Source organism: Chrysoperla carnea, chromosome 1, assembly GCF_905475395.1.
Source record: "Chrysoperla carnea chromosome 1, inChrCarn1.1, whole genome shotgun sequence".
Taxonomy (NCBI): Eukaryota; Metazoa; Arthropoda; class Insecta; order Neuroptera; family Chrysopidae; genus Chrysoperla; species Chrysoperla carnea.
Window position 1 is genome coordinate 896,008 of NC_058337.1, and position 12,759 is coordinate 908,766.

Sequence of the window (12,759 nt, forward strand, 5' to 3'; positions counted from 1 at the left end):
CAAGTTTCGATGTTCGATATTTTGAATAAACCAAAAATAATTGACAAGTTAAATCCCCAAAAATATTAAATTTTGAGTTTAAGTTCTTCTATGACATTTTAATTCAATACAATTTATGTTATGTTTTATGTTTAAATTTATGTTATAACATAGACGCGTTATTTTATGCATAATATTTATGTGTAATACAGGTTGATTTTTTAAAAAGTGTCCAGCAACATTTTTCAAAAACTGGTTGGAACAGTTAAGTTATTCAAAAACAAGGTAAACAGTTTTTGAGTTATCGTTATCACAGACGGACAACCTGAACACAAATTTATAACAACATTTTTAAGCGTAACAAACTTGGAACTAAACTTAATATATCTTGATACATTTCATATACACAGGGTATAAAAACTGTAGGAATAGTAAAGGAATAAATTTTGAAGATAAAAGTTACTTTTTTTTTTGTTTAAAAGTAAAAATCTGTACAAAAAACTATTATTTTGAGAAATTGTTGGTTAAAAATTTTCTTGCTGGAAATGTTCTAAACAGAAATTCAGCCAGAAGTATTTTACCATTCATTTCCATAGTAATATTATTTATATGTCATGCCTTTTTCGAACTGAATCGATTTTGAAAATCATCGCCAATTTTTTATTTTTTTCGGGTACAAAACTCTAAACTCGTACATGAAACTAAATAAAATTGATATCGGTTCATCCGTTTACGCGCTACGATGCCACAGACAGACAAAAACACAAACACACACACATAGTGGTCAAACTTATAACACCCCTTTTTTAGTTGGAGGGTAAAAAACGTATTGCTCACGTATTGTGCTTATTTCACTATGTATATATATTTTTTTCTCAATATCCAATAAAATCTCTCCATATAATGTTACAATAGTAACGTATGTATCCATGTAACATATAACGTATAACGTATAGCGTTAACGTATAACGTATAGCGTTATACGTTACATGTTATACTTGTAATAACGATTGATCATAGTTTTGTTATTGGCAACCAAATGCAACAATCTATTATTTCTGATTTTGTTTTTACATACAATAACATTTCTGAACAGATTCAATGTTTGTACAGGGTAATTCAAAGCTTCCGCATAAAAAGAGCGGGCCGAGGGTTGGATAAAAATTTTGAACACAAACTTTAGCAACAGTTTTTGAATCCAATACACCATTCTTAACTGCATTATTAATCTATATATATATAAATAGAGTGTTTGTTTGTATGTCCCCGATTTTCCCTAAAACTAACCATTGACCTTCGGTAGGGGATTATGTCATTGGGTAGCCCTTAGGCTCCCATTGTGAATAAGGAAGTTTGCTGGGGGTGGAATTAAAAATGATCTAGGAATTCATAGAAAATAGATTAAAAAAATAGTTCTAATAGTACAATACCCCCACTGTCAATAGTACAATTTTCTAGAATTTTTTCGAACATTCTGGAATGTTCTATAGATTTCTATCGAATTTTCTAGAACTTTCTCGAATATTCTCGAATGTTGTATGGATTTTTATTGAATTTTATCAAAATTTCTCGGACAATCTGGAATGTTCTATGGATTTCTATCGAATTTTCTAGAATTTTCTCGAACATTCTGGAATGTTCTATGGATTTCTATCGAATTTTCTAGAACTTTCTCGAATATTCTGGAATGTTCCATGGGTTTCTATCGATCTTTCCCTTACTTTTCCGTACACACAGAGAGTGTAGACATAATATTGGGATCGGCCAAAAAAATCTTACTGTTCCGTACACACCGAGAGAATTAAAAAAAAGTCTTTCATTTAACAATTTTGATATTTAAATGTGCAAAAACAACCCAGCGAAGCGGGTTTAACAGCTAGTTGTTGTATATTAACAAAGTTGTGTAGCTTGAAGACTAAACACGTGCTTTGTATGAAAAACCTGGTTGTTGCAAAAAAAATTTTTTTTTTTTAAATATACAATTTTGTTTTGTTAATATGTTTTATACAATTGTTTTTATTAATTTGTGGCGCTCTAAAAGCCAAACGCGTGGGCCGATTTTAATGATTCTTAAATCAATTGATTTGTCTAATTTTACGAGTGTCACTAAAGTCATGCCATACATCGAAATTCAATATGGCGGCAGACCGACGCCATATTGTGAAAAAGTTAAAGTTGGCGAAGTATGTTAAGTTGGGTACTTATAATAGTGAGATTTAACCTTCGTTCCTCAGACATATAAGTCTATAACAGAGGCCACTCACATCATTATTTTTTTCTGGTTGGTGTCGGTTACTTCCTTCTTATCCAAGCGACGCCAGTGTGTACAATTTACCTTACCATTAATTATAATTGAGCAGACTGCCGTTGCTTGAATTCGAACCTGCACTTCAAAACGAGGTACTAACCATTATAGATTAAAATAGTCCATCCTGTATATGTCAAGTTAAAAAAGAGCACCCTGTGTATGAGCTTTAAGCTCATGTACATTTCACAACATACAACATTCGTACATCCAATAACAATTCCATTGGTAAATTCCTTTCACAGTTGTTTTATATAAATCTGTACAATACTGTACAAAGTATTTCAAAAATTATTCTATAAATGAAAATTATAACTAGATTTCTGTGTTATAAATTATTTGTGGAGAGACATAGCAAATTAAAATGTATAAACTCGATTAAAAAAGCTCATAAGGAAATATGTTTGTGTGGGCATCTTCGAAAAAATACACTAAGCGTACTAACTAAAAAAGTAATCAATTTACAATATAATTCGTTACAGGGCAACCTCAAAAGAAAAGGGTCGATAAAGAGGTAACAAATGTTGGGTAAAAAATCCAACAGCTGAATATTTGCCTGTGAAGAGGGGTTGGGGATTTAAAGGGATGGCAAACGGTTTTTTGCGATTAACCCAAATTAAATGTAATATTTCTAGACAGTAAAAAAATCGATAAGAACCGCTATCTTTATCATTTTTTAACAAAACCTCACATTTTTCGAGTAAAACGCAAAAAACCATTTTTTTTTTTATTTTTAATTTTTTTTATTTGGCGAAAGAAAATTCAATCGTTGTGTAATTTGGTACAATTGAATCTATAAAAATTCCTAATTGCCTGGTATTATTTTTGTTTTTTCTAAGTTCAGTAGTTTCTGAGAAATTGGTAAAAAAGACCTCTTTTTATAGTCGCTCAAAAAGGTTTTTTTAGCGATAGGCCAAAATTCATATAAAAAAATGAAAATATATTACTGTATGCAAAAAAAATCAAATTTCATATTCATTCCCATTTTGAAATTTTTTATGCAATAAAAATTACATATTTGATGTAATATTGTGTAGAACCCAAAAACCCCCGCGTAACGAGTGTGGACCGATTATGTAACGAATTTCCCGAAAACTTCTCAAGATGACAAGGATATCGTTTACCTTGGGCTCCAGGTACCTCGGAGACCAATTCTGACATGCTTTGAGCTACCCCAAAAACCTCTAAGAAACAAGTTAATAATTTTCATCACTATTAATCGAATTGTGAATTTATTATATTTACGTTTAATTTAAAATGTAATTGTAAAATTTGTTATAAATCAATTTCGGTTACAAAATTTCCTGACGCTCTAACGAATCGAATGCCGAAAACCGTATTTACTGATCAAATCTATCGAACTTTATTGCTTCGTTTCGGCGACTTGATAGGTATACTTTTGAAACATTTGGTTCTTGACTTGTATATTGAAATTTTGCATGCAATTGGAAATATTGAATAGTAATTCTGTTTTGGAGATTTGCCAAACAAAACTGGAAAATTGGTTCTCATTCTCATTTGGTGAATATTCATACATACTCACATACATACAGTTTTTGTATTTGTGTATGTAACAAGTAAAGAATATTCCAAATAGTCCGTCCGTCCATTCATTTGAATCTCTGCCTGCTTGAGCTTCATACAAAAAATAATTTTAACATTCGTTTTTTTTTTACAACCCCTAAATCGTTATTATTATTATACCATGTACAGTGTGTACAAGTCTAAGAGAGCCTAAATGGCCGAGCGATCTAAGGCGTTAGTCTTTGACCGTTGGACTACTTAAACATAGGTTGCGGGTTTGAATCCAGGCAGCAGCAGTGTGAACAATTTATAATTAATGAGAGTACAGAATTGATCACATTGTCGTCGCTTGGATAAGAACGAAGTAACCGACTCCACCCACATTAAAATGTAATTGTAAATATGTTTGTAATTGAATAAATAAAGTTTAACAAATAATGATGTGAGTGGCTTTTGTTATAGGCGTATATGTCAGAGAAACGGAGGTTAAAATCCCATTATTATTTACTAAAAAGTATAAGATAGAATAAGACTTTAAATTAGAAAATTGATTTTTATTTCTAAGATTTTTTTTTCGAAAGTTGAAAGAAACTGAACGTGGTTTCTTAATTGATAGAAACTACGCTGTCTGCTTTAGACAAATTTAGAAAAATGCTTTAGACAAAAGTTGTGAGTGGTAATAGAAGTAACGTATTTTCTTGTACAATCTAGAAATATCTTTTCGTGTCACATCTCATGTTACATTCTGTGTTGATGAGTCCCATAACAGTTTGTATGCAAATCGATTAAAAAGTAACCACCAGTGATAGTTCGTGTTGTGTGGTTGTTTTAACAGTTCCAGTTCACATGTTAAACAATTCACATTATGAGAATATTTTGATTATATTCATAGAAAAGTTCTATAAGTGTTTATTACTCCGGTCGCTATCCATTTAACTTTGGTCCGCTTTTGTTTTTCTTATGGTCCTCCGGTTATTTTTAGGTACATTGTATTCAGATTATCCCCCCTCATTCGTTGATTATTCCTTCAAAATTAAAGGAATAGTTTTTAAACTGAAAAAAAAAATCGTTTCTTTATTTTACGTTATAATTACCGATAACCTCTCAGCGAAAAATCTCACTAGTCACGAGGGAAATATTGAACACGATGCACTCAAAAATATTGAATTTAGAATGGCGTCACTTGGCTAACCATGCATTGTCATCCAAACTAAACGAGTATGCAAAATTTCATCTCAATCTTTTGAGGATAACTGCTTTAAAATTAAGTTGCAAAAATTTAACTGAATAAACATTGCAAATCAAAAAAAGTCGGTAAAAATAAATTTTCACATAGACCTTCACGCTAAAATACTGTTGCAAGGCACAATAAATTACCCTTTTACCGTCGATAGTTTAAAATTGATTTGTATAATAAATAATTATAATTGAATTATATGAAATAGGAAATAGGATTTATAACTTTTGTTAAAATAGGGTTGCCACCTTCAAACTTCTTCTCTTGAAGCTTCCGGTTTTTAAAGACTTTTAGTCCAGAGATTGGAGAGTTTTCATTTTATAGCTTAGATATTATTATGGAATTTTTACTATGAAAGATTCTTTAGCCAACCAGTTTGACTCTAAAAACCAGACAATTTTTCGTGGGATCTTTTAACAAAAAAAAGCGTAATTTTTTAAAGAAAATATTTTTTAAATTTGTTTAAGTTACATACATGTTTATCATTTATTGTGAGTGACATTTCGTTTATCTAATAATTTCATGTTGTTAAAAAACTGCACCTAACTTCAACAAGTAGTTTTCACGTCACTCTGTGTATGCGCGCATCATAAAAAGTTTACTCGATAGAAATATAACTAACAAAAAAAAAAACAAATACAAACCTTTTCCCGAAAACCAAAGACAAATGTCGAAAGCTGCGTAGTTGGCAATCCTACTGTAAAAAAAATACAGAATAATAAAAGCAAGTTGACCTAATACATATTTATTTATTTATTTATACAAAATCAATAAAATGAATAAAGTTAACAACTTAGTGATCATTATGACACGGGGACACATTATTAACTAAACTGAAGACATAATAGCTACCTCATATTTACTTGGTGCAAATAATAACTAAACTAATTGAATTACAATGATTTATTTATTAACTTAAAAAGTTCATTCTGCAAATCAAAATCCAATTCTATATTAGCATTGACTGACGGCGTTTCATACAAACTTTCATCCTCTAATTAACTTCCTTAACGAATGAATTTTCATAAACAAAGTGATACAGTTAACTTTTGTCTCAAACCATGAGCTCATATATCATGTTTTACATTTCTAACTTCAAGGTTTCTACCCCCATTCAAACCCCTCAAGAGATTATATGAGAGACAAGCTGAATACAGAATTACAAAATTATTCCCTTTTTGTATCCAATTATCCCATCTGGCAGTCCTGGAGCAAGCCCCTAAATCAACAGCCAAACCAATGTTTATGAAAAATAATGTGATTGGCAAATTCCATCTATGGGGTATGGGTATGGAAGTTAGCGGGCCATGCTCTAGCATCGCCAAACAGACCCTTGCACTCTATCCCTGCTACGCTTTTCAGTGGCTATTATAAACCAACTGATGTACTGAAACCCAGGATTTGCCTAGCGCTGAGTTTCTTAATTTCTTCTGGTTCGACTATGGCCGGACCAAACCATTTCCTTCGCTGCTGTATGAGCGCCGGGCAGTAACAGAGAAAGTGGATCGATGTTTCTTCTGAATTTTTTCCGCATCTGTCACACGCGGGAGATAGTCTTTTCCAATCTGATGTTGGAACTTGTTCAGGTTATCATGCCCTGTGAGTAACTCTGCGATGACTCTAATATTAGCTCTGCTTAGTTTTTTTTTCTAAGCCATCCCTGAACTATAGGGAACAAAACAAACAAAAAATTTTGAAAATCGGTCCAGCCGTTTTTGAGTTTTAGCGAGACTACCGCACAGCAATTTATTTTTATATATACAGATCAATAAAATTGAAAAAAAAACCCAACTCAACCCACACCCAAACCAACACCCACACCCACACCCACACCCACACCCACACCCACACCCACACCCACACCCACACCCACACCCACACCCAAACTCAACCCAACCCAACCCAACCTAACCCAACCTAACCCAATCTAACCCAGCCTAACCCAGCCTAACCCAGCCTAACCCAGCCTAACCCAGCCTAACCCAACCTAACCCAACCTAACCCAACCCAACCCAACCCAACCCAACCAAAAATTACAAAAATTGTGTTTTTTTGAATTTTTTATGATTTTTTCGATTTTTACAAATTGCAAAAAGTGTAAAAAAAGTTTTTGTTTCCGATTTCGATAAAACTAAGTTTATAAGGTAATTTTGACCCGAAAATTACAAAAATCGTGTTTATTTGACCATTAAATGAGTAATTTTCGAAATATTTTATGAATCTGACTGTAGAGCCAACATTTTCATTCCGTTCAGTCTCTGAAATTATTCCGCATTGAATCTAATTATTCCGAAATTGTCCTTTTCATTTCAATTACGATTCATTACTGTTTCGGACACACAGTAATAAGTTGGACAAAGACCCAAGATATTTGTTATTCATTTTATTACATTAGTTTTTTAAGAAACTGTCCGAAACAAACAGTCCAAGGCAAACGCCTTAGACCGCTCGGCCATTTAGGCTCTTGGTTAAATTGGTTAAGTAGTGAACTCAAAAATACTCTTAACGCGAGTGTTGACGGATTAAGTCATTGTCAATATTGTCTGTGTGTCTTCAAAGTCTCAGGCCAGTCTTAAGCGACAAGTTGACGATTGCGTCCAATTGATACAATTTAAAGAACCGCACTAGCTTTTTTCTTTGAATCTTCGTCCTATGAAAACATTTTTTAAGAATGCTTTCGAACTACATCTTTCAATCTCTTGTTTTTATACAGTTCATTTCTTTCAAAAATATTTTACGTTGTCAAACATCTCAAAAAATAAAATGAGAAAAGTAAATGCCACCCATATTTTTTTTGCATCTCTTTTTGTAAAACGTGTATAAAATATGTTGAAGAAACAAAACAAAAATTCAACATTTCTTATTCATATCTTCATTTTTGTATTCCTATAAAAGTTACTCTCTTTTTACTCTTCATGCAAATACAGTAAGTTTACATCTGAATTTACAAATTCCACCATACCAAAGTCGGTAGATCATCTCATTGAAGCACGCGACTAAGATTTGTAGCGTAAATTTTCCGACCATCGTAGCTAAAGCAAAGAGATCGGGGTAAAATCTTGATTGCGTGCGTCAATGGGACAGGAAAGATTTTTCGGGCTTGCTTTCCTTAACATCTGGGAAATCGATGATGTTATCAACGCTTTCGCGAAAAAAAAAAACAAAACGAAAGCTTTAATTAAGAAAAGAACCTCAATAAAATTATTTAAAGTAAAATGTTTACTGGCGTTTAATTAAATTTGAAATAATTTTCTCAAAATTGATTCAGTAGTTTAGAGTCTAAATGGGAAACTGTGATATGTAAACAATCGCACATTTATTTTTGTAATTTTCGTGAGCGAACAAACTAACATCTTGCAGGTTTATTAATTTACAAATACACTGAATAAAATGCTTTCTCTATATCGATCATGAATACATCGTTACAATACTGTATTCCAGGCAGAGCTGGTAGCCATCATGAGATGTGCTGACCACCTCCAATTGGCCAATTTGAAGGATGATGTGATTAGTATCTGCACAGAAAGTCAAGCAGCACTCAAAGCGCTATCAAACTGTACAGTATCATCGCAACTCGTCAAGGAGACTAGAAACAGTCTAAACAACCTGGCGAGGCACAATAAAGTCAATATTACCTGGATCCCCGGACACTCTGGTTGGAACCATGGACCAGCTACGAGGGAGGGCGAATCGCCAAAAGCCTGTTGGGTGAAGGAAACTCGCTCGGTAACAGAGCCGAGGAGATCTTGAAACTAAACAGAGCTGATATTAGAGTCATCGTAGAGTTACTCACAGGGCATGATAACCTGAACAAGTTCCAACATCAGATTGGAAAAAGACAATCTCCCGCGTGTGACAGATGCGGAGAAAATTCAGAAGAAACATCGATCCACTTTCTCTGTTACTGCCCGGCGCTCATACAGCAGCGAAGGAAATAGTATGGTCCGATCATAGTCGAACCAGAAGAAATGCGGAAACTCAGCGCTAGGCAGATCCTGGGTTTCAGTACATCAGTTGGTTATAATAGCCACTGAAAAGCGTAGCGGGGATAGAGTACAAGGGTCTATTTGGCTAGGTGCTCTGAACCATTGCTTCGAGGCCCGATGCTCGAGCATGGCCCGCTAACCTCCATACCCATACCCATACACATCGATCATGAACCGTCCATCACCTTCTTTGAGAGCTGGATTCGCGTTTATTCAAGTGTCTTAAAATTTTACTTACAAAAAACTATGGATGATCTTGAAATAAACGCATTGTATCTATTTTTTAATGTACCTACAATTGTGATAAGGGCAACAAATGTTGAACAATATAGTTTCAACAGAAACGTTCACGAAATACGAATATTGTGGAGAAATTGTTATCGATTTGATCTGTTTAACTTATTGTGTTCTAAGATATCCTTTTTCAATACAATATGTTGTAAGTACAAAATGTACCAGTGGAAAATTTTAAAAATATTGTTATTTAACTAAAAAGTATAAAATAATTATTCCTATAAGTTACTCATAAATGTCTATTTCTAAAAGCTGGAGTTGCTCGAATATTCAAGTAACAAAATGTTTCATTTTTAGAAAATGTTGTTTTTCCCCTTTTTTTCAGGAAAAACTGAAACAAATTGAATAATGTTACTCTGTCTTGCTGTGTAGTCTATTGGCGAGTAGTAATACTATTATTATTTTAATTGGAAGAAGCTAACTGCCTTACCGACACTATAACACTTAGCGTAGGTTTCGGTAGATGGCGTTTTTAAGTAACACACGTTTAATATGCAGGGATTTTATTGACGAAAAATTGATCTACCAAGGTTTCATTTTAAGAACGTCATTTGCCCTCGGAAACGGGTCCAACGATTTTCATGAAATTTAGTATGCAGGTGATTTCGGATGTGAATAATCAACCAAGAGAGGTTTTATTTCAAATAAAACCAGCATAGCCCGTTCATCCAGATACTTACTTTAAATTTAACATAGTTGCACACATAGGAAACTGATATTGGATCATCCTTTATTTATCTATATATCGTGCCTAAACAAACATATATGACATAAGGTTTTCTATGTCACATGACACATAAGTTGTATCCTCTCAACCACTCAATAAAATAACATTTCTTGTTTTCTAATATTAAAAAAAAAAAAAACACATGGTAATATTTGAAAGAAAGACAACAAGCGAAATTTTATGGATTTAGATAGTTAGCTTTCTTTACCTATTTTAAACTATAAAACATTTTATACATATTTTATTGTCCTACATTTTGTAAACTTTAAAATGTCATGGACAATGACGTCATTATACTACCTATATTAAATAGCAAAGAAAAACTGAATTATTTAAGTCAATTATAAATTTCTAAATATCAATAGACACTTCTAGTAAATTTTTCGATGTACCAAAAACACGTCTAATCGATTGTAGAGACCAAAAAAATGATTCCTATAATCAAATATTTACATTTAAAAATGATTTGCAATAAATATACTCGTTTAAAAATTTGTGACATTAAAACAATTCAGAATCGTGTGGCATGAATCATGACATCATCTGTCATATGATAATTCATAAAATACCAAAGTTTTTATACAAATAGGGAACGCCAGGGCCTAAAACTGACGCCAGGGCCTATAGTGATGAATTAGATGGATATGGGGGGTATGCCTCGAAGCAATGATTCAAAGCACCTAGCCAAATAGACCCTTGTACTCTATCCCCGCTACGCTTTTCAGTGGATATTATAACCAACTGATGTACTGAAACCCTGCAGGATCTGCCTAGCGCTGAGTTTCCTAATTTCTTCTCGTTCGACTATGGCCGTACCAAACCATTTCCTTCGCTGTTGTATGAGCACCGGGCAGTAACAGAGAAAGTGGATCGATGTTTCTTCTAAATTTTCTCCCCCTCCGTCGTAGCTGGTCCATGCCTTTAATTGTTGGTTTTTCAGATTATCTCTTAATCTGTTAAGACCTTCTTGGTATGGCATTCTCGCAAGCTTTTCTTGAGTGGGAGCCATGGTCGTTCCCAGTTTGGTTTCTAGTCTCCTTGACGAGTCGCGATGACACTGTACAGTTTGATAGCGCTTTGAGTGCTGCTTGACTACCTGTGTAGATACTAATCACATCATCCTTCAAATTGGCCAATTGGAGGTGGTCAGCACATCTCATGATGGCTACCAGCTCTGCCTGGAATACAGTATTGTAACTGTCCAACTTGATGGATGTGTCAATAGCCCTTCTTGGGCCGCAAAACCCCGCACCAAGACCTTCTGCGGTTTTGGAGCCGTCTGTGAACCAAATTTGGCCATATCTTGGTCCTCCGCTGACTTTCCAGTCCTCTCTCGTTGGAAGGCATATCTTGTAGAGTTGCTCCTCCATCGGTAGGGTTGTGATTTTGTCCTGTGGTTCGTTTTTAAGACCTAACAGCTTACCTTTGAACTTGATGAATGTGATAGAAAACTGTCAATGAATTCCCTTGTGTAATTGGCTACATATATTGTTTATATTCTTGCTATATTAAGTACATAGTTAAAAAACGATTTATGGAATATTATTTAATACATTAAAAGTTTTTCAAAAAGTAGAAACGTTAAAAGAAACTTTATTTACATAACAAACACAATATTAAACAGTTTAATTTTTTAATAAATTTATTATTATTTAAAATAAATTTTTTTAATATTTGAATATTAAATATTAATAATTGTTTTTCTTTGTTTGTTACAGGTTGTTTTAGTATTCATCCTCAGCATAGCATCACTTATAATATATTTTATTGACGCTTCCAGGTAATAGTACCCTTGCATAGAACTGCAATTTTATTAATTATTATGTATAATTTTAATTTTTTTAATTAATTAATTTTAAATAATATCATTCAAGCGAAGCAGGGTAGAGTAGTGTGTAATTTTGAAAATGCTGTATAAAATAAAAATAGTACAAACTTTGTTTTTACCATCTTAAAATTGAAAAAAAAAAAGCATTTATAAAAACATTAAATAAAAAATAATTTATATTCTTAGAATAAAAATTTACAAGGGTATAATTTCAACAACTTTTAATTGGTATCAATTAGGAAACTTGTTAAAAAAAACTCTCTTACATTTTTTCTAATTTACATGATTTACCGCTCATTTTAAAACATATCGTGCTGGCTAATGACGACAAATAGAATCACGGTCTAAAAATGTACCGCTTAAAGTTGAAACAAGCGAGGGAAATAATTTTAAGATTTAATTTTGTTCATTATGCAATTTTTATATCATATCTGTAATAAAATTGCCTATAAATATAGATAAAGGGCATTTCACTAGTCTGTTTGTAACCACGGATACGATATTATGGAATTCCAAACGAGTCGAGATAGAATTTAATTAAAAATAAGTTGATGTAAATAATAATAATTGATCCGACGCGGCGACATATATATTTCTATTGATTTTAGTGTCTTAAGTTCACCGCAGTACCAACTGCGCTACCGATGCTTGTTATTTATATGTACTCAAAAATGCTATTGATTATTTTGTCATTTTATTTGAAACTTCTTGTAAGTTAGTAATAACAATCTTCATGTAGTTGATACAATCACATATAGGACAAGACATGCTAGATATGTGTTCATAATAACCAAATCCTATATTTAAAGCAAAAGCAAAGATTTTTTCTTTTAATCCATCGATTCACTTAATTTACACGGTTATATTATTCCAACTAAG

General features: G+C 32.8%; 1 protein-coding gene across 1 annotated transcript in view; it reads left to right on the top strand.

Moving 5' to 3' along the window:
- Positions 1-12,759, top strand: part of LOC123290461 (calcium-activated potassium channel slowpoke) — a 165,836-nt gene that overhangs the window by 84,947 nt on the left and 68,130 nt on the right. The window contains exon 2 of the mRNA XM_044870664.1: positions 11,771-11,835. Coding sequence (XP_044726599.1) covers positions 11,771-11,835 — 65 coding nt within the window. The remainder of the gene's footprint in view (positions 1-11,770; positions 11,836-12,759) is intronic.